Below are 27,449 nucleotides of genomic sequence, written 5' to 3' on the forward strand. Positions count from 1 at the left end.
GGAGTATACTGATTGGATTGTATCAGGACCCATTTTAGGTGAGACAAGTTAAAGGCCTACATAAAAAGCTTGCTGCTTACAAAGGATTTCCCAACTGGCTGGAATAGGCCCAAAAGCCCCAACAATAGGTCTGGTAATCAAACCTTTGGGAATTAATTAGCTAGGATAGAAAAATGTGCCTCTGTCCATGGCAGATAGGACAGCATAACGCCTAATTATTAACTGAGTTGTAGCCTAGTCCACCACACACAGCAAGCCCACAAGCCTATAGGTGAGAAGTTAAAACATTGTGGCATATTTTACTTGATTACTGCGGAGACAATGGTTTGAAAATTGAATGACACAAGTGACTTTTACCGCACAATAACTTGCACCTGAAATTCTTAATTCCTATTAAATTCTCAATAATCACTCATTGGCACACTGTTACATAATTCGTAACAAGGCAGCCTACTTTGTCCAAGACTACGGTTTGAAAGTGCCAAACATTGTTTACAGCACACCTTAGTTACGTTTCGAAGCAGAAAGCATGCACACGATGCACTATAGTTGCCTATAATGTTTGTGTGAATGTGGGCATGCTAGGGCACTTTGAAACATGCAGATATGAAATGTGTGGAATGAGAATCATGACCAGCATTCTCGAAATGGCCATACTGTAGTAATATGACCTGCAATACATTCCTTCTAAATACTGTGCAGATATATTTTCTGCTTACAATACAGTCTTCGGAAGCGTTTTTAACGGTTGTGCTTTTGGTTTAGTTACGGTAAGGTGGACCCGCAGTCCACTAGGATCAGGTGATGCACTAAATACAGAGCGTAGGCTGACCGGTGAAAATGCAAAATGACATATAGCAAATGTCGGAGCATAATTCATTCACATTTTCGGATCAAATTTGAATTTAAATCTCATCATTGGAGCTCCAATGTAATGATGGCGCGCTAAGATTGGTGCGTATATGCGGATTTTAATCTTTTAATTTATGAAAAAATATATACAGATATTGGCTACAACATGGGGCTGTGCTACAGCTTGCGTCCCCGGCTCTTCGGGGACCCGAGTGGCTCTATTTCCAATACCTCGGACTCGGATCAGCCTCCCGAACCCCCTGTACCTTCACGCGCCGGGGGACCTCGTCAAGAGGGCACAGGGGGATGCGGCGAGACATCATCGCTCCGCGGCGGTAGCCAAGTACGCCATGGGGATTCGGCCAAGCTCCCAGCCGGGGAGCTCCGCCGTGGAGACACGGTCACAGACGGAGTGCTGATACAGAACGGGGGTGGCGGCAAGGGGACAGGGAAGGATCGTGGTCGACGCTTACCATTGTTGCAGAAGACCAGCACTCAGAAGCAGAAAAACTGGGATAAATTGTTGGTGGAGGAGAAGGAGGCCGAGAAGGAGGCAAAGAAAGTCAGTAAGAATATTGACAGAACGCTAAAGGAGCTCAAACGGGAGTATAAACAGACTCATCGGCTGCTACTGCTCGGTAGGTTATTGTTGCCTATATTTTGAACTTTTAAGAAATGTAAACTGCTTAAGGGTTCTGTGTTTCAAGCTTTTACATTTGTGGATATTTTAGCGTGGAACCTTGTCTTTAAGGGAAATACGCTACACTGAGTGTGTGGCCTTTAAAATGCGTGGCCTCTATATATTCACAGATGTCCCTCACGGTGTGTAGCCTATTAAATACCAAAGAGGTTGACTGGTTTTTCAGAATAGGCTACTGTACCTCCTTGACGTGCACACACCCTATACATAGGCCTAGCATGGTCAATGCCGAATGAGAAAGATGGCTGTGTAGGCTAGCGTTCCCTTTTACGAACAAATGTTTTTCTAAATGTTGGTATTTATACACACACACACACACACACACACACACACACACACACACACACACACACACACACACACACACACACACACACACGCATGCACGCTGCACACACACACTCCCAAGCACAAACTGAACTGGGCGTATCTGAGTTTCTGCTAAACTGTGTATTTTCAGAATAGATGGATACATGGACACAAATTGACACACTGTGGGCTTATTGTAGGGCTTGCCACTACTCAATTGATGATTAAAGTGCACTGTAAAATGTGTATTACAGTGGTTGTGGGAAAGATTACTTCAGTTTGCTCATCACTGTTCATATGATGAATTTTGAGATTTGATTCAGAGGGTTTAAATATGATCACTTAACAATTACTTGTTTTCCTGGAGGTTTCACAAAACTTGTGTGGTTTGAGGCTCTAAGTCAGTTTTATAATGAATATCCTGGCAGGATATTCAGGCTATGACAGGCTGCCCCATCCACACATATCCTCCACATCTACAGAGATTTTATGTTATTACAGTTAAAAAGGCAATATAAAAAGAACACACATGGAGACAACTGTAGGCTACCATATAAACTGCTTTAAGTAGCCAATACTGAACTGACTTCCTTGTCATACCCTTGGTTGGTCATTTATTTTATAAACACTGTAAAACATCCTGTTACATGGTAGGCTGGTTATTTTTTAGCTACATGTGTACTGACAACCTTCTCTTAAATTTGTCAGTACAATGAGGAGAATATGTTAATCAGCGCCTATTGCCTAATTACAGAGAAACATGTAAATTCTCGAAATTGCATTTCCTCCTACTGATCTGAGATGACTAATGTTTGTTGCATGTTACTTGGTACATTATGTGTAGATTATTATCAGACATCATAGTTAGTTTGTGGCAGGCACTATAGTCATGATGATTTTTTGCCATTATCTGTTCATCTGGGACCACAGTAACAGCGACTTTAGGTTTATTTGAGAGGCTGCTGGGGGACTTTATACCCTCCAGTTCTTCCTTAAGACTCTAGTTGCATGCCAGTGGACTGTGGTGTGTGTTCCTCTGAAAGTAGACACCTTCCAAATAGTGTTACATTTCAGGCCAACGTATGGTAGCTAATCTGGGTCACTTTATTTGTTTACAGCCAATGCTTTATTGAAATACTATTTCAGTATTAATACTACAATCTAAATCACAATCTTACTGGGGCTCAAATGATTAAATCCAGAATGTTTATTATGATTTTTTTTATTTACATTACAATACTTCATAACAAAACTAGGTCACTTTCTACTTGAATTAATTTATAGGGGATTCTCCTTCTGTCGTTGTTTATGTTAACAGTGAAAATCACTTTACACTGGAACATTTCATTGCACTCTGTTTTGGTCCCAAGCCAAAAATAAAAAACGAATTTCTTTGAAAGGAAGCAGTCACATTGTTAGGCCTCATGGATCAAACTTCAAAGAAAAGGACTCATTGGTAGCATAGCATCTGATATTAGTTGCTTACATATAATGTCTATTATGTCTAACTCAACACACCTAACAATAGCAGACTATATAATGTATTAAATATATAGCATACTTCACAAGCCTCTAAAGATGCAGTATCTAATAATACTATATTGGGAAACATTTTTGATGTTCTAAATTACCACAATCCCATCAGAATATTTCAAATCAAACAAGGGGCTTACAGATGTATCCATTGACATACACACTGGGATCCACAGCGCTTCCTTAGTCCTCCCCTTTAAATGCTGGAATGTCTCACTGTAGAGGCAGGTGAACTTTGCTTCTTTTTAAATGGGTTATATCATTTACCATAGATGAACTTTGTTACCTTCTGCACTGACTTTCCAGTTGCTAGAACAATCAACAGAAGTTATTGGTGCTTATGCTGAATGAATACATGTATTATATTCTGTTCTTATTCCATTTAAATAATATTAGGTTTAGGCATAGAAGAAAAATGATTGTGTGATCAAATATGTGTTGTTTGAATGTATGACCTAATTAAGTTACACAGGCAAATTGTGTGATATGACCTGAAAATCAGGTAGGCCTATACCTAAACATAAAATGTTTCAGCCCATTTAAGTCACATATGCTTCTTGTTGCCACTAGGGGATGATATGGGCTAGTTGCTTGTTTTGACCTTGCATGCTAAGGTGGGAATCCTGGTTAAAATACCTTGCGCCAGTTTGTATCTGCATACAGGATGATATGGTTCCATACTCCACACTAACATTTTACTATATTAAATAGGTTATTAAGCACCATACTAGCCGCAGTTTCTTGAATGCTGTTTTCTATAAAGAGGCATTAGGTTAGGCTATATTAATACATGTTGAATTGTTAGAAAACCGTTCGACAGGGATCTAAGACCATGTTCCTTAGACTACAAGTCAAAAAAGGGTTTTCTAGACAGGCTATCATTAGACAGGCAATTGTTGATTGGCAATGTAGGCTATATTCCTAATTATAAAACGTTATTGTAAAAAGTTTCTGTAACGTTGCAGCAGCCAAATATCCTAAATTCTCAATGGCAACAAAGTGGTTCTACCAATTTGTTCAATAAACTAACGCCTAATTTGACCACTAGACCCACTTTTAATTAATCGGGTGTCTCCCATCTCCCTTCTTATGTCTCTCTCATGAATAACCTATGGCCTTACTACTGGGCTATACTGTCAGTTGCGCGCCAGTGTGGAGAATTACCGCGGCGCCGTGAACCCGCTTTCCCACGGGTGCTCGCGAAAATGTCTTGACAGGGAGCTATCTTGCTCACGCGCACAATAGAAAACAGAATTCAATAGGGAGTCATCAAATGACAAAACCGTGGCCGCGTGAGTTTCGGATGCAAATACAAATATAGGTTAGTTTGAAATGCACTTTTAGACGTTGTAGAAATCGTTTGTTTTATCTGCCTACTTTATATTAAAAAATAGTTTTGCTTATTTTTAGTAGATTTTTGAAAGGGATAGTTTAGAGTAGGCTAAGCATATGCCTGACAGACAATTAGCCAGTGTTGTATGTTCCGTTTGAAAACAAGATTTGACAACCTAAACCCGAGGTCAGGGCCACCTAGTTGACTCCCATCGACAACAGAAACCCAACCCTCCAACTCTGTAGTTTCCTACCAGCGTAGTTTTGGCCTGGCTTGTGAAGTTTTTGAGGACATATGTAGGCCTTATTTAATTACCCTTCTACCACTGTCATACCAGCCATAAAATGATAGCCTATCTGAACGGACTGTAGGTGTGAGTGTTACATTGTATCGAAGGTTTTTCCGTGGTTCAGGGTTACTTCCTGGTGCCACAGAGAGAGGCAGTGCTGAGTTAAAGAGACAGAAATACTGATAGAAATTTAGATAGAAAAATACAGAGAGAAGAGGGGAGGAACGGGAGACAGGAACAGTTGACTGGTTTCCAGAAATTGAAACCCTCTTTCTCTTTATAGGGTTTTGCCTCAATTATTTTTACGATCGCTTTTGGTTTGTAAATCAAGAATTAATTTGGATGACTCGGATGCCGAAGGTCCGGTTGGTTGCGGCTGAAACGGAATTGTAACGGGGAACATATTCCTCCCTCCGACGGAGAAGCGTCGCACAGATTTTCTTTAGCCCCATTGCTTTTTCATTATATCATCTTAGGTAGCCTATTATTTCATATTTTCGATTGACGAGGTAGGGTAACGGAAGATGGGTTGTTTGGGCAACAGCAAGACTGAAGATCAACGCATCGACGAAAAAGCACAACGAGAGGCAAATAAAAAGATAGAAAAACAATTGCAAAAAGAAAGACAAGCATATAAAGCAACACACAGGCTGTTACTATTGGGTAAGGTTTATATATGGTTTACCGATGACTATTTAAATATCCTTTCGTTTACCCGAACACGTAGCCTAGCCTATTTGACAGCTCTCGCAATATGTCATGGGGGTGGATATTGATGGAAGCGAAGCCTACAGACTACAATTAGCTACGTTTCAAAGATGTTCTATTCATTTTTTGATAACCCCAAAGCCTTTAACGCAGTTATTGGTACAATCTAACAATTTTGTTCATATGGTTAATTTCGAAGGTGCCGGAGAGTCCGGAAAAAGCACCATTGTGAAGCAGATGAGGATTCTACACGTCAACGGTTTCAACGCAGAGTGAGTGTTATTGATGGCCTACATATTTCATAGCATGTATATATGTATATATTGCCTATTTTTATTATTTGTGTTTATGCTTTTGGTCTCTCTTTCAATGAGTGAGACTGTCGATGCGAGAATATCGGCTGAATGGATTTGCCTTAGGCACTGCAGCGCCTGTTGGGCCCAGTGTCCAACGAAAGGCTATACTATTAGCTCTGCCTCATATATATTCCCAGTTATAAGACACGAAATTCTTCAGTAGCCTATGAAACATGGGATCAAATTATGTTTTTGTTGACACATTGTTATTTAGTTCCATAACATGGTGGACTACTTTGTATTTGTGATAGGCTACATGTAGGCCTATGTTCTGTTACAAGTCCATGAGATTGATGTTAATAGTGACCTATTTTTTAACAGGCCTACATGTTACAAGTGCCTACAGTTTTATGAATATCTATAATCACAGTAGTAAAGCTGATTTCTTATCTATATTTTAGATTCTGTTTTCATTTCATTCATTGACTGTGTACTTATTTTTCCTGTAGAGAAAAGAAACAGAAAATCCAAGACATTCGGAAAAACGTGAAGGATGCCATAGTGGTGAGTGGAATAAAGTCTGTTACCTGAACACACATCACATTTCCATTATTAGACAGTCTTATGGTATGATTTACTCAGTATTTATTGCACCTAAAGCATTTTTTCTACTTCTCCTTTCTAGACTATAGTGTCTGCAATGAGCACTTTAATACCCCCAGTCCCACTAGCCAACCCAGAGGACCAGTTCAGAATTGACTACATCAAAAGCATAGCTCCTCTCTCAGACTTTGACTACACACAGGTAAGATGCCCAGTTAAGGGTGCATGTGTGAAAGAGAGGGGGGGAGAATAAAAGAGAATGGATACGATATGTTCATGTCCTGAGACTGGTGGTTAATTGCGTTAACAAATTTTTGCAGTTTCTTAAGATTCAAATTGAAAACAAGATGCACATTATATATGATGTTATTTTAAATGGAAGTATTGGCCAATAAGATAAACAGTTGGGATGCCTTAGTTTTGTTCTCACTGACTAAAGCAGACATTTTAATTTGATGTGGAGGGACATGGGATTAATTTCAGTTAAGATCAGTTATCTGATAAGGTTTGATTGCATGGTTGGAGTACAGATGTTTTACATAATTTAGAAAATCTTGGTTCCTGGTTTTAGATTGAACTGTGTGCAATGTGAACTGTAAATTACAAATTAAAGTGCAGAACAAAAAATATTTAGAAAGGTTTTAGAATGTTTGTATTAGTGCTTGTGTCTTGCTGTATGCATTAGCCTTATTGGTTATAGTTACTAACTAAAGCTATGCTAAACTCCCCACATTCAACCATACTATAACTTGATATGTCATAGCCAGTAGTGATGTCTCCTTACTTTGTGGTGTGACTTGTTCCTGCTCTAGGTGTGTGAGGACACATGACAGGCATATATAGCCGCATTAAAAGCATTAGGCATGTAGGACAAGGCTGCCAATGAGTAAAGGGACAGGGCAGGACAGGGCCACTCTGTGCTGCCTGCCCTGGGATTGTCTGTGGGATCCACTGGGCCATGGGGAGAGATGCTGTTCAGTTCCCAGGCCTGGGCTGGACAAGGGGAACAACATGGCTCTGTTTGGTGTGTCTGTGTTTGTCATCAGTCTCTTCTCTTATGTCGTCAGTGTCACCACTACATTGTCACTTCGTGCCACCGAGTTTGATATGGAATACAGTGCCACCTCAGAGCCATTTTATCTGACGTTGCCTCTGTTTACCACATATTAGGATTGCTAATTTAGATTAAGATAGAATCTCAAGAAAATATTTTTTAAATCAAGCATTTGAATCTTTTTAAACCTTTGTCTGGTGAAATATGTTACTGACCTAAATGGATATATTGGTCATTGTTTAGTATTTTATTTTTTAAATATTTTATTTTTTCAGTTTTAATCTCATCACACAAAAAATACTAATTATCCCAAACAGATATGGGAATAACCCTTGTCTCAAGTAATCTTGAAGGAAATAGAATGTACTTTACCTTTGTGTAACTTGAGCAAACAATGATAAATCAACAGAGAGCTCTAGAGACAATATTGAACCGTTGGTAATTTTGAATTGTTTAGGGGTTATATTGTAGGCCTTTTTGTTCTTTACATGTTTATGTAAATGTTCACTTCATGTCTGGAGAATGAAGTTTGAATATTCGTTTTAGTTAACTTTATTGTTTTCAGGTTTCCTAATGCCAACTTTTTGAGGAAGTAGATCCTAACTAGTGACCAGTTTACCGGCTCTGATCACAGCAACCATTGGCACTCACCTGTTGAAGCAGTTACTATAGTTTCGTTTTTTTTCCGACCTGGAAATGTTGGAGCCTTTCTTTGGAGAGTATTAAGTTTATCAACGAAACATTGCTTTTTATATAAAGCGTTTCTTACGTAAACATTTTAGATGGGAATAGTGCATGGAAAATGACGGGCTAATATGAACGGTTGTCTATGCAAAATGGAAACAAATATGGGCCAGAGCGCCATAGCCTCCTCCCAGCGTCCGTCAACTCAAGTGGAGCAAATTCAAATGAGCTCCTGCTCCTGTTCGACAGGGTACAGCTCTCTCTCTCACTGCCATGTTCAGTCAAAGATGAAGCCTTCCAATTTGATACTTATAGTAACAGGTGACAATGACGGATCAGTGACCTATATTAGGCTCAAATATAACCCGACAAAAGCTATAGGATAGGCCCAACTCCTGTGTTAGACTGAGCAAATTTATCTTATTTGTTTTAGATATGAATAGCAATCAGTTTGTTGCGTCGCTTTCAAAGATAAGAACTGTGGATTATTTACCCCTATTGAACCCCACCCGTCGTCGAACGCATGCATTTTTATGCTGTGTTCCTGAGGAAGTGTTTGCTTGAGGCGTCAGTGAGCCTTTGTGAATCAAAAGTCATTCAGTAATTTGGATGTCAATGTGTAGATTGACCCATAATTATGTATTTCTTTTGAAGTCACACAAACTATTCTGCTTTGTCCTGGTTCTGTTTTTTAGCCTCCAAGAAACACACTACCTTAACTTTCCCCGGTAATCTGATTCAACTTTTTTTTTGTTTTCTGGTCAAATTTTAGATCTGACAGAGAACTTGTTATTCTATAATTGATTGTTTGATACTTGTGCTGTTTAGTGGGTCAAAGGGAGACAGGAAGAGATGTTCTGTTTGTGAGTAGATGTTATGAAAGAAGGAATCTTGGAACAGTCACTCCCTCTCTTTCTCCCTTTTAGCTAAATTTGTCTGTACTCTTTAACTGAAGTAACACATGAAAGTCAGGTCTCTGTGCTGGGTGCCTGTTACCTAATACAGATCTTTTCCAATCTAATAAAAGTAGTGATGATGGCTATCATGGGTTGAGCAGTTGAGCTTGCTGCCTCGGCATGAAGGGAGTGAAGGTTGCTGGCCATTGATGTATGTTTTCTCCAAGGGGAGAATAGAGGTCAACCAAACTTCTACAGTTGGATTTCAAGCAGTGCAGATTATGATTCAAATTGGTTGCTTTTTATTATCGTTTGTTTTTGTTGTACGGAAATGGTGTGTCAGGTTATTCAATATGACTAGAGCAGGTTTTCCTTGTTTACAGATATTTATAGGAATGCTGGAATAATTCAAACTTTTACTGATGAACTTGGCAGAGTTCTCTAGTATCTCGTGATTAGTGATGGATGATGAGTGGAAGGATTATGACTGGAGCAGTAAAGAGTTAAAAGCTTGTTAAAAACTCCCCCCCTGGTTTCTCTCTGTTATCAGTTCCTCTGTAGGGCACTACAGCACACACTGCATTTATTCAAACGCCCAGTGTCACACGCTTCTGTGGAAAAGAGCCCTGAGGACCATGCTCTGCTTCTTTTTTTCTCCTCATCAAGTCCCAACATTTGCTCGCATTTTCAAGCCCTTCCTTGTTTATTTGACTGTAGTACCAGAGAGATGAAGACCTGGCCTATAGAAGCCTGGTTGTCTGATATGCCTGTGCCTGTACATTAGAAAGAGTTGTGGGTGTAAAGTGCACCTGAGGCAGTTCTTTACATGCAATTATGCACCTTAGAAAAGTTGTCAAGCCAAAAGAAACCAAAACTGTAACCAGTAAAAATCATTTTCATCTTGTTGCACGTTGCAACCCATGTTTAACAGTGATATTCGGTAGCCTTGCATTTATCTGTGAGCCTGTACTGAAACCCATAGATGTTTAAATGGCTCAATATAGATGTCTGAATTCCTCAGTGAGGAATTAATCTCTGCATCTATAAGTGGGAATCTTAGAGAGCATGTGATCACTTATCAGAATCTTCTCCCTGGTCTCTGCGTCTCCCACCCAGACTGTAGTCAGAGTGCAGCGCGAGTGCGGAGTGCAGAGGGTCATGTGGTGGTTTTAGGCCAGAGGAGGAGTCCATCTGAAAGGCATGTGCATAGGCTAGGAGGCTAGGAGGCGAGGGTGAATATAAGAGCAATAATCTTTGTTTCAGGCATGAGAGTCCTGGGAAATGTCTCATAAAGTCATTGATAAGATGAGCCTCTACATAATGCAGCCCATTGTTTGGGGGCAGGAAGTCAGCTGAAGAACTGAGCCTATGTATAGTAATATATGATGTTTATAGTATTCTGTGTGCACTCTCTGCAGTAGACCTTATGCTTATGTTTGTATTTAGGGAATGTCACGAATTGTTGAAAGAAATGGGATTGAGTGGGAATGTTATATGGAGAGAAAATTGTTGTGATTGTCACTGTCATGTGTGTGACTCCTAATTGTGGAGGAACTGATGCTGAGCCTGTTGTGAACATGCATAAAAAATGTTTTGTTAGTAATATTTATTAGTTTATCTAGTATTTGCAAAACAGATGCAGGACTAAGAATCACATCAGTACTACAGAAAATACTCATATTTACATTTAGTCATTTAGCAGACGCTCTTATCCAGAGCGACTTACAGTAAGTACAGGGACATTACCCCCGAGGCAAGCAGGGTGAAGTGCCTTGCCCAAGGACACAACTTAATTTTGCACGGCCCGGAATCGAACCGGAAACCTTCAGATTACTAGCCCGCTTCCCTACCCGCTCAGCCATCTGACTCATCTGATATTTAATATTAATTTTGACAAATAATATTTTAATTTTTTTGCTTTTATTTAATTATGGTATATTAGTCTAACTAATGCCAAGACTATGGACTATTTGGAACACCGGAAGTCTAGTAGTTTGGGTGGAGGTTTGCACGTCATTCATAGAACACCATATTTTAAGCCGTTTTACCTCCATGACCTCGAAGTTTTTTAAGGCAATATATGAATGCATATCAACACATGTATTGTATTGGTCTTTATACAGGAAGTGGAGCTAGTATGTCTTAGTGGAAAAGAATATTGGACTCTGAGAGAGAGTTGGTGTTGACAGAGTGCTAACTTAGAGGGGTTTAAGAGCTGCAGCAGGCCGTCATTCCTCTGAGGAATCTGTGGTCTGGCTGAGGAGAAGTACAGGTTAACGCTGCTGAATGCTAAATGTTAGCACTCAAAGGGGTCCATCTGTAACATAGACATAGAATGATATGTAATTTATGCGTTGTTATTAATGGCTTTTCAAAGTCTGTAGGGGGCCACAGTGTGGCGTAGGCCTAGGGGAACATAGAGATTTAGTAAGGTTATAAGTGAGACGCATACAGCTCTTGGGACAGCCCCATTGTTGACCACCTGTAGCTTGAACGCTCGCAAATCAGGCAGAAATAAATCTACGATCATTTTTTATCTCCATCAGTGTGTGTGTGTGCGCATGCTTGTGAGTGTTGCGCACGTGTGTGTTGTGAAGAACGATACAACAGGCCGTTAACACTGCTTACCTTGTCTCTCCCCCCGTCAGGAGTTCTTTGACCATGCGAAGAAGCTCTGGGACGACGAAGGAGTCAAGGCGTGCTTCGAGAGGTCCAACGAGTATCAGCTCATCGACTGTGCACAATAGTGAGTTCCCCCTCATGACCTAAATGTTGCCATTAAGATATGGATTTCAAACACCGAACAAAGGAAAGCTACCCTTGCCATCGCCTGGAATATTGCCAGCAGTAATGTATTGTGGGCAAATTGGGGAGATGGCTTTGCATTGCAGCCGTGGGGTTGATTTGGTTAGTTAGTGTACCTGAACAGTTTTTTCCAGGTCGGACTTGAATGTCTTCTGTGAATAATGTTTGGCCCTGAAGGTTTCCCTGTATGTACTAAAAGCCTACCAATGGTGTACATATGTCTGAAAAATTGAGTTTACATAGGGTGTGGTACACTGTTGTTGTGTCCTTAGGAAACTGCAGAACAGGCAAAACCTTAGTACAACTAATGTACTGGCCATGTTTTTCATGTCCAGTACAAGTTATGGGAGTTTCTCAGTGATTGTGCCTACAGTGCCATGAAGATTGTTTGCAATGCTGCCCAAATGTAAAGACGTTACTAAGTTTGTAAAGTGGGGCAGGCATTATGATCTCTGACTTATTTCAAATTCTTTCAAAGCGGAACTGTTGTTTTTAGAGTGACATGTCGGCTAGTCTTGCATTGGTGATAGAAGTTTCCTTTACAACGTCATTGTTCTCCAAGCTAACACAACTCACCTGTAAAGAAACTCAAGATGTCAACTGCCTCCCTTACACTCCTAGGCCCCGGGCTGTTTAAATGGTCTGAACAGTATCTGTCATGTAGTTCACTATACACGCCATAGTGTAAACTCATTTATTTCTTCGACCTAATCTATCATAGCATTACTATGCCATAACACGTTCATATTCAGGTTATTGCTTTAGTTATTAAGATCTTAGTGAGCATAATAACACGATTAAGTGCAACGTCTATGAAAGCAAGTGTTAGTTGTCAAAATCGAATTTATGAATGCTGTCTGGCCTCTTAGGCGCCATCTCATGCTATGTTAGTGATCACCAAATGGTCTTATTGCTCTATACAGTAGTTAATGACATCACTATATTCCAGCATGTGATCCAGACTACGAACCCCTCTGGCCTGTAAAAGGAAGTTTGAATATGCAAACTGAGGAACTGTTGGCACTGCCCCCTCCTGCTTCCTCTCCAACTGGATGGACATGTACAGTAGAACTGATCAACACCCACCTACGGTGTGCCACTCTGGGGCAGAGGCTGCAAACCTTGTTTTGACTGAAGACAATCCAGCTGTGTCTGCACTTGCCCGTGTGCTTCTAAATATGCCCATCTGCTTTGATATGCATTTGACAAGGAGGAAGGATTCCCTGTTGCCCTCCACAAGACCAGTTCTGATAGAGGGGGTGGATCAGGTGATGGGTGAAGCCACGTGAAATTGTAAGGTGGAGCTGATACTGTGGGTGTGGGATGGGAGGGCTGAGTGTGGGTTTGTGTGTGTGTGTGCGTGTGCGTGTGTGTGTTAAGACAATTTTTTTTTGCATTGACTTGGCGTGTCTTTCTGTCGATGGGCTTGTGTGATGCCTGGAACCTTCCAGACGGCATGCCCTCTCCCTCACTTCCTCTCCAAGCCATAAACTCCATGTGACCTCGCAGGGGAAATGTCTGAAGATACCATGTCCTACATGGCACCAAGCCTCGGTGTGTGTAAAGGCCTCTGAACCTCAGTGTATGTCAGGGCTACTATTTCAAGCACAGTCGCGCGACTTTTCACCGTTTTTGATGCAGACACTTCATACCTCGTTTTTCACTTGAGTTCCTCGCGAGCGTTCGGATGTTATTCTCCTCTATCCCACCTCGTCTTGGTTTTCTTACCATGTCACCAACATCAGCCAACAATTGCTTGCTGACTTTCAGCTTCTCCAACTTGGTAGACACTGTGACCCCCGAGAACCAGTGGAGTCCATTCGATGTCTCCTTTTCAAGTGAAGCAGACTGTGAGTGCGTCCACGGGTCCACGTTGAGCTAGCTGGGATACAGGTGCTGATTAGTGAGGAGGATCTGCTTGGCAGGCACCAACATGATGTTGAAGTAAGATTAATGGCATAAAAAAAAGGCTAAGTCTCTAAATGGCTGATTTCTATTATTATTATTATTATGATTTCACTAAATGGTGCTTTGGACATAACTTGAGAATTCACTAATTATTTCTCACCTTATTGCAACAATTCTGTTGGATTTAATTGTCCTTTACTGTCCTTCACAGCCCTTGCCAGTCAATGTAGTTTATAGGCAGACATGTTTTTTTTCTTCCAACTGGGCTAACAATGAACGGCCCATTGGACAAAGGGACTGGAAATACGTATAGGCAGATTGCGAGCAGTTGTTATGCCAAAGAGCATGTCCGTATCGATGCTTTGGAATCCAGTCACCGATCAATGCGGACTCTGCATTGCACATTTCTACGTTTTAAGAGCACAGATATGTGTCTGCGTGTTGATTGATTATGAGCTGTTTTCAGCCATGGTAGGCCGGTTCCATTGTAAAGCATTCATGTCAACTCCAAAAATCAAATGCTTTATATGCACAAAAACAGTCTTTGCTCACAGGACCCTTTTTCCTTTGTAACAAATGTTAGTTACACTCCTCAACCCAACATGATACAATCCATATAATGAGTTATTTTGAACTGTAGACTGTGATTGTCGCTCTGTGTTAAATGGTGGCTGGTTTGTTATGGAGCTCAGTGTTCAGCTGCTCAGTGTTGGGCTTATGGCTGTGAAGCAAGGCTAGGGCAGAGTCAGAGACTCACCCAGACCCACCTGGGGCTCGGGCCATGGGTCTGTAAGGCTTGGGGTGATGATAGGTGTTTAGAAATGGAGGTAGGGCAGGGGGAGAGAACTGATGCTTGGGCGCAGTTTAGAACTGAGGCTGGGTTTGGGACTGAGATGAAAGATCCTGGAATGGGATTAGGGCTCGAAGCAGGCTAGGGATGGTGCTGGGACGGGCCCAGAGCTGGGGATAGGGAGAGGATGTGGGTAAGTGTTGATGAGTATCGACTAGGATGAGGGCTCAGGCTCATGCTGGGGCTAGGGCTGGGAATGAGCCCAGGCTAGGGTTAGGTCTGGGGCCAGGGCTGGGGAAATAGGCTTGGCTCTAGCCATGGTAAGGGATGGGACTGGGGTGTTGTGGTGGTCACGGGACTCTGTCACCAGCCTAGGGGCCACTGACACAGTCATCTGGGACAGTAACGCAGAAAGAATGGCCGCCATTGTCACTGAGTCCCGGCCCCTGAAGGGCCTAGAGAAACAGAGGGGCTACGCTTCACAAACACTGGCTCTCCTCAATAAGGACCCTCTTCTGTTCATGGAAGAGCCTGAGAGAGGGATATTTATACACTGGCTGCATGTCACTGTTGCTTTTTCCTGTCTCGATTTAGTTTCATTATGTGTTCATATGTTGGCATTCTTTTTTGCCTCGACTGTGCTTTAGGTCAGAAGATGATGGAATTGGTCTGGGAGGGATTTGAGACTGGATGCAGGGGTAATTTAGTGCACAGAAAGTTTGTCTGCCATTTCATTCTATCATCTGAAGATGATCAGTATTTGAAGGTTAGTTTGGAAGCCAACAGTATAGGAGAAGTCCATTGTTTTATACAGGTGTTTAAAGACTTTTTACCCCAGATAAAATTATGTTAAAGACTTTTTTGTTTCATCCAGATTAACAAAAAGCTTTGTGTCACTTGCGGAAATCAGATGACCTGCCATCAGCTGACTGTGAAATATTCAAAGGAGGCACTATGAAAGTGTGTGTGTGTGTGTGCGCGCATGCGCATCATCTCCTCCAAATGAGTAAGGAGTGGCTCCCTTGTCGTAAGCTCTGTTCATGTGGATGCTCATTATGGTGGGAGTCCGTCCATCAGGGACAACAAACCTCGTCCTTAAGATGGTCTGAACCCCCAGTGGGGCCGTGCGCTCCCCTGGTCTTTCACTATGGGCCCGGCCGATACAGAGGAGGTTTTGGACCACGCTTAGATCCCTATACTAGACTCTTATGAAAGAGTGTGTGAAAGGTTTGTTTTAGGAAAATACCTGTGCGTCATTTGGCACAATGTGTCTGATTCAGTCAATGGGGTGACAGACTATGTCTGCTTATTGGGGCCACGGTTGGAGCCCTCCACTTGGGTCAGGAGGACAGATGTGATTCCATCTATAGATTTAAACATTGTCTAATACAGACTAGTGCATTCTGTTTTTTTCTGATCTTGATAGACAAGGATTATCAAAAATGACAGTCCTATAAAAAACAGGGATTTGGTCAACCATGTGCTGGGCCTGCCTGAACTTGTCTACCAGTACTTTTTCTATCCACATTAATAGTTTGATTCTGGAAAGCTATTTCAAGTTTGAAGATACATTCTTCGACATAGTTTACAAGCTATGAATAAAATCATTAACAGCTGGTTGTTAACTCTGTGTTAAACATGTTGGGTTTTAAAATCTGTAAGTATTAATAGTGGCTAATGGCTAGCAATGTCACGATTACATTTATGTTTAGATTTTATTCACAGAGACATTCGTAGCGTACGGCCATGACAAAATGGACCAAATCTTATCCACGATCACACTTACACACCAAAATGGCTCCTTGTAAAATTCAGACATTCAGCATTTTTCCACTAGAATTTAGATTCTTTGAACAGATAAATAGCCTGAATCTTCTATTCAGTTTCTGTTGTTCAGGATTAAGCACCAGCATATAGTAACAGTGATTTATAATTTTCGCAAAGTTCGACTTTTGAGATTCCCCTTCCCCTACTGTATTCCACACTCTTCTAGGGTCTTGATTAGAAGGTGACATGTTTTATGCTTTTACTGTAGTATTGCTGTGTTCTTATCTACAAACTTTATGCTTATTGCTGAACTACAACCTCAGCAGTGTCAGATGAAATGTGACTCCTTCTAGGTCATACAAAATAGTGTGTAAAGGTGACACTGTGTATGGCTGGAGCATAACATTATAAAGAATTGCATTTCAGGATTTGAAAAATGCATCCATTTTAAAGACCCAACTGACACACAGAATGGGGAATAAGGATGGCGAATGGTGGATATCTGCAAGCCTGTAAAAGTGTGCAGACTGACATACACACGCATGCACAAAATCACATGCACACACACACTCAAACACCCACTGCCCTGGAATATGAAGGGATAGACTGCTGGAGGACAGTAGTGGCGCTGCAGGTTCCCGGCTCAGAGATTGTGGGATGGTCGTCCGTAGCTAACCCCCCTCCACGGAGGCCCCCCCCTCCTCCCCTCCCCTCTCTGCCTTCCCCCCCACCCCCCTTAGAGCTTATGTAAACTAGCTGTGGAGCCAGGGCAAGCTGAGGCTATTTTTAGCAGCAGCACTGCAGAGCAGAAACTGGCGGAGGGTCACGTGTGCACAGCCGAATCAAAGGGAGTATCCCGGCAATGCGCTGTAAACAAAGGAAGGTCAGTAGCAGAAGGTGAGACACAGAACGCCTCTGTGTGTGTTTTGTGCGTGTATATGTGTGTGTGAGCATTGCCAGTCCTTACCTGCACTGTAATGTGCTGACACAAAGCACATCTATTAGCATAGACTCATGTCTATAATATGGATACATTAATGTGCTCTCTCTCTCTCTCTCTCTCTCTCTCTCTCTCTCTCTCTCTCTCTCTCTCTCTCTCTCTCTCTCTCTCTCTCTCTCTCTCTCTCTCTCTCTCTCTCTCTCTCTCTCTCTCTCTCTCTCTTTCATTGATCTTTAGACACCAGAGAAGACAGCCCATAGTTACTCACGGTCACGCGTAAACCAACCTATCAGAGAGCAGCAGATTTCGGCACTCAAAATCCATCAAACGCACATGACCGTTTGTGTCAGCATCAACATCAGCTAGTTACACATCACATAGGATTTTAAGCCGCCCATGTCCATGTGAATTTGGCTGACAGTCGTTCAGGTTTAGCTCATGGTCTGGTCTGGGTTAGGTTAGACTAGCCACCACCACCACCCAGCAGCAGCAGCCCCACCCAGACCACTTATCCCTCTGCCCCACCTCTACTGGTCAAACAGGACTCAACTTTCACCCCCTGTGGAATGTGGTCAAAGGGGGCACACAGGCTATTTATGGTAACCTTTATATTTTGTCCTAAAAGTGGTATGTTTACCAAGATGGTTTGAGCTGTAGGCTTTTTCAGTGTATGAGATACATGAGTTAGCCAGCTAACTCATGTAAACTATAATGTGTTACACAACCTGGTGTTTAACACTGCATGGAGCGCACCTTACCACAACCAAGAACAAGTAGTCCCTAAATGTGCTCTGGTGCAAGATATTGGTGACCTATGCCATTTTATTCCTCTTTTTTCTACTGAGCAGAACATTTTAAATGTATCTTATAAAACTACCCAGCTCTAGATTGTTTTCCACTCTTAAAACTATTGTTGCTTCTATTTATGATTGCCTCATCAACATGAAGATAAGGACAGAGCTAAAGTCCAAATGTCCAAAAGGAAGCAAGGATGGATGGGATTTTGCAATGGAGGCTTATCATATTTATTGTCATACATTTCTAGACATAGATTTCTTATGAACACATTTCTATACTCCTATCAACCAATGACAGTTTAATCCAATATGACTTAAGAGTGCTTGCTAGTAGTGCAAGTGAGTTTTCAGGAAACATCTGTTACCACTGTCATTGACACTTTTAAGTGTGATGGTAGATTATCACTCCATAACAAAAATGCGTAAATACAATACTACAATGGGACCTCTGACATTTGTGCATTTTTCTCATCAATGTACTCTCACAAGAATTCTATTGAGCATTTCGATTTGTAAAATCTTCAACCCCATTTCACCATTTCTTTTTGCATTGCAGTCAGGCTCAAAAGTATTGTCCTCAAGTCTTGCTTTATTTATGTTTTTACATGCATTCTCTCCACTAATTGTATCTCCCTCCCTCTCTTTCTCCCTCTCTTTCTCCCTCTCTCTCTCTCTCTCTCTCTCTCTCTCTCTCTCTCTCTGTCTGTCTGTCTGTCTGTCTGTCTCACACGCATGCACACACACACACTGAGGGGGCCGCAGAGATGCTGGAGTCTTTCTCTCTCCGTGCTCGGAGACAGAGAGATGTGCTGTGCTGTGTGAATGTATGTGAGTCTGGGAATGGAAGGATACAAGTATGGCCTGGCTTAGGAAGAGAGAAACGAAAGGAGTGGTATCGACCGACCGGGGTTACCATGGGAACCCAGCTGCTAAAAGCAGGCAGGGTCAGTGGAAGAGAGCCGTCTGTAACGGGGGAAAAAGGGATGCCATCTGGAGGAGGGAACAGGAACTACACAAACAGTGTTAAGCGCAGATTCAGGCCTCTTCCTCAGTAGGGACTTTTCAACAGCTGGGTGATGGGAATGCTGATTACTCACCTGTCTTCTGATAACTGGGCTACCTGGTCCTGATAACCTGGAAATCGGGATTCTTTAGATGACCAAGGATTCAGTAACTCAATAACACTGGAAAGAGAGAACCAAGCTGTATTGAGGTTTTTATTTTAAGGCACTAGATGCTATTTATAGTTGATTATTGAGACATATGTGCTGTCAACTTTAATTTCAGTTTGGAGAGCTGGGTTAAGGGGTTATGTCATTCCCAAGTACAGTAGACTCCCAGTCTGACATGGACTTTTGGTTATTGACTTCTTATTAGGGAAATTAGGAAAAGCTCATTTTCACTGGGTCAATAGCTTAGCTGACACCAGAACAATCTATCTAGCTTTGAGGTTGTAACCTCATAAGAATTCAAAATAAAATGCTGTTAAATGCACCTGAATTCCGTCTGTGTTTCACGTTTTGTGTTTTTCCAACTTTTATATCAACTTGTAATGCTGCGTTAATGATTTGTCCATTAGCGTTGGCTATCTTGTGTTATTTAAGTGTGAGGAGTGTTAATAAGCATACAGTATTTCCTGGAGACCAGATAATGACAGGATGGAGTCAAATCTGAGACCTCAGGTTCTGAAGACATGGATATTTTCGGAAAGGGATGTAAATGTTCTCCCTAGACATTTAGCAAGGACATGTTACAGGACAATGTATCTGAATAATTCCATTCAACACATTTCAAAACGGGGTCTTGATGCGGCTCTGGAAACTGTATTCACACAGCTGAAATAAAGCAGGTACTTCTGTTTCCACAGTTTTGGGTTTGACTGTCAGGAGTGTATGTAGGAAGCGCCCACGGAGCTGTTGATGGATTAGTCTCGTTTCAGACCCATCTCTAAAACTGTACAGTGTTTTTGTCTGGACGGAGGAGTTCAAGCCCAGCTCAGATCTCGCCAAACTCTGACTCCGACAAAGACTTGAGTTGTTCAGGTATCGTTGTGCTGCCGGTAGCAGTGCCTTGAGGTTGTCCTGCCTACTCCATACGTGGTACCAGGCTTTATGGAAATAACAAACAAGAGGAAAAGGCTACAGCCGCTGGGGTCAATGTCTGACATCAAAGAATGTTTGTATAAGTAAACTATAGTTATTGTACTAAACATACTGGACTCCCAATACCAGAGGTAAAAAATAAAAATGTTTTCACAGTAAGCTCACGGGAAGGAGAGTATAAAATGATTGTCATTTATTACCTATGGGCGATTATGTTGATGAGCATTTTGGTGGCAAGTCCACACTGTACCAGGGAGCAGCCCCTGCTTTGTGTTTGAAATGGTTCTCTTTCTGCTGTGAGTTGCAGGCTGGAGTGAAGCGCTGGGCTGGACCATTATGCTAGGCCGAGCCGGTCAAAATATGGAAACTATTGATCCTCCTCTCTCCACTGCTAATTAAAGATGGTCTACTATTTGTAAAAAGTCAACCCAATTATCAAATGAGCACATGAGGCTGGATCCACTGTCATTGACATGAAGGTTGTCTGTCTGTGGAGGCCTTTCTCCGTAAAGCTCAACATGCACACCACTTTAGTTATGCTGTGTTTATTCTATGATTCCCCAGCTGGTATTTATCAATAAATGCATGTCGGGCACTGTATATCATAATAATAATAATAAAATAAAAAAAGTAAAGGTTATTCCCAAAGCTGAGCTTCAGAAGTGGAAGAGCGGTTATGTCGGCGTCATATTGGTGGGCCCAAAAACGTTTGATTATCTCCAGCTCAAATCTCCTGTGTTCCTCAGGCCTTTGTCACTTAGCCTGTCATCTGTTTTTTGTCTGTTTGTTTTTGGCCTCTCTGTTTGTTTGTGTGTTTGTCTGGTGCTCCGTAACTTCGAGAACATGACCTCATCAGGCACAGCACCCAAAACTGCTCTGTAGCACAGAGTTCTGGTTCCTTTTTTTCCTTCTCGTTGGTCTCTAGTGGAGCCCCTGTGGAGCTGGGTGACCCATGTCCCCAAGCCCAATACTGAGCGCTTTACTGTCCCCCCTCTTCTCCCTCCCTCCCTCCCTTCCTCCTCTTCTACCCCTCTCTTCCCTTATCCTCTACCCCTCGCTCTCCCTCACCCCCCCCCCCTCCCATTGTGCTCTGAGTGCTCGATGGGCCACGCCACATGTGACCCACACCACGTGGGGCTGCAGTGCAGGAGTACCAGGCTGCCCTGGAGGCCCTGCGGCCTCAACTGGCCCTCGTCAGACACACAGAGAGAGGCTGAGAGATCTTGCCGAGCACACTCCGAAAAAGAAACCAGACCGGACTAAGCACACACAGAGAGGGACCAGGTGACATGCTCTAAGAAATAGAGGCAGGGAGAGAGACACAGAGAAATGGACAGAGACCACACTGGCCCTAAAACATAGAAAGATACATATTTTTTCCTTTAAACCATCTCACAGGGATAAAGCCCGAAATACACTGGCCCAAAAGCACCATGTGAATGACATAATTTTCTTAATCCATTTGCTCTCATAGAGTTGAACCAAGACAGATCGACTTGTCTGCTTCAGAAATAGTTGGACCTCAAATTAGGTAAATGTATTTAGTGTACTCACAGAGAGCAACTTCAAACTGTTCTGACCTTTTTTTATAAGGCATTGTCTGAAAGGACACATGAAAATCGATGTTATATTTTTTGTCTTTTTCTGGATCAGCTTGTTGTGACTGAAGTAAAAGCCTATATTTGGCTCCCCCAGTGTTTTACCAATAGCACTTGTCACATGGCAGTCACAGAACCCTCGGTAATTATAACCTATGTTTCTGCAAGCAAGACAGACTAAAAATACCCCACATTGTTGCATTGACGGGACACAAGCTGTGTGTGTGTGTATGACTGTGTGTGTGTGTCTGTCTGCGTGTGTGTGCGCGTGCACATGTGGCTCTCGGCTGGTATGGGGAAAAAAACAAACCCTCGATGCACAGTGTTTTGTACTGTGGTGCTGAGGAACCCACAGGGTGTACAAGTTCACACAGCACTAACATGATTAGTGTGTTTGGGTTCTTTTTGAGGTGTGGCCGTCGCGAACGGGAGACGAGGAGACACTTGGAGAGACAGTCAGACTGCTCCTGAGGGTCGCTACTGCGCTCTCAGAGGAAGCACGCTGGTGTTTTCGGGCTGTCATGTTCTAAGTCAGGTCACTAGTGACTGTGGGAGGACGTAATGTGGGTTCCGCAGGTCAGACAGTTACACTTCCTTATCTGATCGTCTGCTCTCATCCCCCTGTGATACTGTAAGTGTTGCTGAAACCAGCGATGGTTCACAAGTGGACTAGCCGTGACTTGGTTTAATAGCCCAGTTAGACTATTGACAGTGTGTGTGTGTGTCTCATCCACATAGAGGTTGTTATTGTGAGTCCAAAAGGACTCCTTCTGGCGTGTGTCTACGTATGCTGGTGGGAGTGTGTCTTCAGACAGGCCTGGGTCTGATGCTGGCTCGTGTTCTTGGTTGTGGGAGTGTGTTTCCGGCCAGGCCTAGGCCTGGTGTGGTGTGTGTGTGTGTGTGGTGAAACTGTGCTGCTCTGGCTGCTGAACAGCCATGCTGCTGCCTGCACCCTGCACATGCTCCCTCAGCACCGGATCAGGCAGCAACAGTCAGCCATGGCGTCTAACCTCCACAATAACCACCTTATGTAATCATTCCAACAAGAGACGGACCAAAATAGCTCTGGCTGAGCAGTCCTGCCCTCTAGTGTCCGCACGATGTATTGCCGTTTGCACCCAAATACCTCCCGCTTAAAATCCGACATGGCACCAGGCCTGTGGACAGTAGGTCCAGAGTCGCTACCGCTGATGTGAGTGCTTCCTGTTATGCATCAGTCTCTTGTGTCTCTGAAATCTCGCTGGTAGCGAAGCCAATGATAATGCAATGCTATATATATATATATGTGTATATATGTATTCTATGTTCAATTGTATCATTCCAAAACTTGATGTTGGGTCTTATAATGTTTCCATCCTGAGGACATCAGATATATGTAGGCAGCTTAGTCAGCTCAGTCTGATGGAGTGATTGTTATTAGTATGAGGTCATACGCAGGTCATCCACTCTCACGTCGAAAAAATCAGCTCATTCTGTGTGTGTGTGTGTCATTGCAGTTTCCTGGACAGAATTGACTCCGTAAGACAGAGCGATTACACACCTACGGACCAGGTAATGCACCGTGTAGACGGATTTGTAAAGAGCTTTTGAGTCTGCTAAAGATATCCTTCGTTTCCTTGGCGTCTTGCACGACCCAACAACCTGCTCTTCCTTTCAGGACCTGCTACGCTGCCGAGTGTTAACTTCAGGGATTTTTGAGACGAGATTCCAAGTAGACAAAGTGAACTTTCAGTGAGTGTCTCTCTCTTTCTCTCTCTCTTATGTCTGCACATTGGCGAATCACATGATGATGGCACACCCTTAGACTGACTCGTTGCTGCTTGAACACCGCCTTTTCCCTTCAGTTGCTTTTTATAACAGACACTGTATCTCCAGTGATTATAATGACGTGATTATTTGTACAATGATGGTGATTGCTATCGCTACCATAACAATCTGAGTTAATTCAGTGCGACTACATGCATGTTACATAAAAAGCAGACACTCAATAGTCGAAGGCATATGATCAAACATTAGGACCATGTCTTCAGACCTAATAAAAAGATTCAAGTAGGTTGAATGATCATTGTCACTTCCAACCCTATGGCTTTAGAGCCCACTTCCCTGACTGTCCACATGAGGGGGATGTTGTTGTAGTCGGTGTGTCATAACGTGTTTGTGTGACCTAATATTCCATCTTCACATCTTCCACAGTATGTTCGACGTAGGAGGCCAGAGAGACGAAAGGAGAAAATGGATCCAGTGCTTTAACGGTGAGATGGGTGGACACACTCAGGCACACACACACACACACTTTGTTTGCTTCAGGGCCACCGTTGTGAAACCTAAAAGCACCCGTTTCCTACTAAATGTTTTGCTGTGTGCCACACCGATTGGCCCTCCAAGGAAGCAGGGTGTCTGAACACGTTTCTCTTGTTGACTTGTAGATGTCACTGCTATCATCTTTGTGGTTGCGAGCAGCAGCTACAACATGGTCATAAGGGAAGACAACAACACTAACAGGCTACGGGAAGCCTTGGATCTCTTCCGCAGTATTTGGAATAACAGGTGCGTCAATGTCTTTTGTTTTTTTTTGTGCAGTTTTCTGCTATTACTGTCAGACAAAACCTAATGTTTCAGTGGCCTCACAATATTGTTTTCTTCTTTCTTTTCTTGTGTTTGTCCTCCAGATGGTTACGCACTATATCAGTCATCCTATTCCTGAACAAGCAGGACATGCTGGCTGAGAAAGTATTAGCTGGAAAATCCAAAATTGAAGACTACTTCCCTGAATATGCTCGCTACACCATACCAAATGAAGGTCTGTCAGAATCCCTGTCACAGTCATACCGAGTTAGTCAGAACACACTGAAGGCACTGTAATCTTGACTCTAGAACTATGTGCACTCAAAGGAAGTGCACGGCGGGGCCATGGTGGCACTTAGCGTCGTGGCTTACTTAGTTCTCAGGTGTCAGCCCTGGGTATTGTGTCAAGGCTCTCCGACTAGTGTTTATCAGACAGTTGAAACTGGTTTCCTTCTTGTTTTCATCAGCAACTCCTGAACCTGGTGAAGACCCTAAAGTGACGAGAGCTAAGTTTTTCATCCGAGATGAGTTCCTTGTAAGTATTTGAGGGGGGACCAAGACACAAAAAGCCTTATGATGCTATAAATGTTTGCTGTGTGGATGACCCTGGTGTAGCCGACATCCATAATCCTAATCTCTCTCTGTTCTTCCTCTCCTTCTCCTCCTCCCTCCAGCGGATCAGCACTGCGAGCGGTGACGGCAGACATTACTGCTACCCCCACTTCACCTGCGCCGTGGACACGGAGAACATCCGGCGGGTGTTCAACGACTGTCGGGACATCATCCAGAGGATGCACCTGCGGCAGTACGAACTCTTGTGATGGGACAGCCTCCATCGGCCTTCTGTGTTTTCTCAACCGTTCTGCATCCTCGACCCCAAAAAACCCAACCCAACCCAAGCCCCACCTGTCGGGGCAGATAAAGTACTACTGAAGTGTGTCAAAAATCCTCTTCCTCCTTTTTAAATTGTTTTTAGACTGATTCATCCCCATTTCACAGATGTAAGGAAGGTTGGGGAACAAAGTTGTGCGTGCCGCTTTTTATCCTTCCTTGTTTTTCTTCAAATGCCTTGATTTTTTGTCATTCCACTAAGCCTCGGGCTACCTCCTTATTTTTCCTTAAGACCTATTTTTTGGCTATGTCATTGGACCTGGACTGGCTGAGTGGGTGTGGGAGGATGTGAGAAGCACCCACAGGACCTCAGTGTAGAGGCAGTGTGTGTCTGTGTGAGAGCGCGTGTCTGAGTGAGTATGGGCCCGTGTGTATGTTTCTACAAGTGTGTGTGTGTGTGTGTGTGTTTGTGTGTGGACATGTCAACTGCCAGTCGGAGCTGGCATCACCCCCGGACCTTTACCCTCTCCATCATAGTGGTCGCTCTGCATCTCCTCTCAACTTGAAAGACGGCTCGTTCAGAGAGAGAGAGAAAAAGAGAGAGAGTGTGAGAGAGAGTGTGAGAGAGAGACAGAGAGAGGAAAAGAGGGGGAGTAGACGATGAAGAGATAATGCACTTTGCATCAGGTTACTTTTTCGGAGGAAGTATACACACAATGTAGCATCACAATATTTATTACTCTTTCACAAATGTTAGTGTTGCCGAGTTGCAGGCGGGCTGAGGGAGACATCCCGCCTTTCCTCCGAGACGTGAGGAAGGAGGGGGGTGAGGTGGGGGTGGTGGGGGTGTTGGAAACGACAAAACGAAGGAATGAAGGAACAGGACAGAGCTCTGTGCACCTTAGTCCTACCGCTGCTCTCAGCCCAGGTGTCCTAGAAGGAGAGTCCACCACACTCACTCGGACCTGTCTGTTCACAGAACCATCCTTTTAGCTTAGAGATCTTATTGGGGGGTGGGAGGGGGGGGAACATGTATCGTTGGGGTTTTTGTTACCTTGTACAGACTGTGCAAGGTTGATTTATCCTGTACAGACTGTAAAATGTAATATTATTTTGTACAACTTTATTGAAAGAAAAACAAATCTACTTGTAGATCTTTGTGCCTTGATTATGGCTGTACCTGTAAATGAGCTCAGATGTAAGTATGGTTTTGACTGCGCTGTACAGCTTGATGTCAAACTCTATCAGCAGTAGAAGACTGCGCGTAGGGACTTTCTCTGTAGAGTTTAGTTTTTTCTGGTTTATAAAAAAGGAAATGCTGTTTAGTAAAAAAAATAAAAATAAAAAATATATTAAAAAAATAGGGAAAAATCCTAAAAACCTGTATACATTATGCAAATTAACCACTTACCTGCAGTGAAGACCAGATGTTGCAGCGCCATGCCTTTTCGTTTTTCCTCCTTTTGTTTTGAATTTCACAGCTTTAAGAACATTGGAAATCCATTGAAAGTGTCCAAATTGCAACCTGGTGTTGTTTTAATAGGAACCAACTTTTTTCGATATGAAGTATGTCTGAAGTCTGTAAATGTGTGCGCATGTGTACATAAAACAAACATAGACTCACAGACACATTGTGTGTGTATGCGAGTGAGTGTACGTTGTGTGTAATCTTTTATAAATGTATGTACATGTAAATTTATAGGTCTATATAAATATATATGTACAATTATACATGTTTAATTATGTGTGTGCCTAGGTGTATACATACCTATGTATGTGTACGGTAAATATGTATACATACACACATAGGAAAGCATGATTAGAATGGAGATGAATAAATGAGAGCGTGCAATATTAGTAACTCTTTGGTCTTTTGGAGCCATACCCAATGGCACAGGCACTATGAATGTGTGAACAGCGCCCAACAAGACAAGCTCTTCTCCTTGTACAAACAGCATCAGCCTTTTCTTCTACAGTACACGTCTATCCTGAAAAGAGTGTGAACTGACTGGAGGTGTGAACCCTTGTTTGGCCTAGGAGGATGATTAAATGACATTTTTATTTTCTTTAAATAAAGAGGCACATTAGA

The 27,449-nt window shown here is 42.6% G+C and overlaps 1 protein-coding gene across 2 annotated transcripts; it reads left to right on the forward strand.

The window, feature by feature from the left end:
• The first annotated feature begins 814 nt into the window (after nt 1–814).
• On the forward strand, nt 815–27,449 carry LOC134036053 (guanine nucleotide-binding protein G(olf) subunit alpha). Of its 2 annotated transcripts, none has more exons than XM_062480783.1 (12): nt 815–1,490; nt 5,924–5,996; nt 6,530–6,584; nt 6,706–6,825; nt 11,906–12,003; nt 23,461–23,515; nt 23,622–23,695; nt 24,158–24,216; nt 24,391–24,511; nt 24,634–24,764; nt 24,997–25,064; nt 25,204–27,449. In XM_062480783.1, exons 1-12 carry the CDS (start codon nt 1,019–1,021, stop codon nt 25,348–25,350), a joined length of 1,473 nt encoding a protein of 490 aa, XP_062336767.1. In that variant the 5' UTR covers nt 815–1,018; the 3' UTR covers nt 25,351–27,449. The 2 variants fall into 2 exon arrangements, with proteins under 2 accessions (XP_062336767.1, XP_062336768.1); XM_062480784.1 differs by lacking the exon at nt 815–1,490 and adding an exon at nt 4,940–5,679.

This window comes from Osmerus eperlanus, chromosome 16 (assembly GCF_963692335.1).
Source record: "Osmerus eperlanus chromosome 16, fOsmEpe2.1, whole genome shotgun sequence".
Classification (NCBI taxonomy): Eukaryota; Metazoa; Chordata; class Actinopteri; order Osmeriformes; family Osmeridae; genus Osmerus; species Osmerus eperlanus.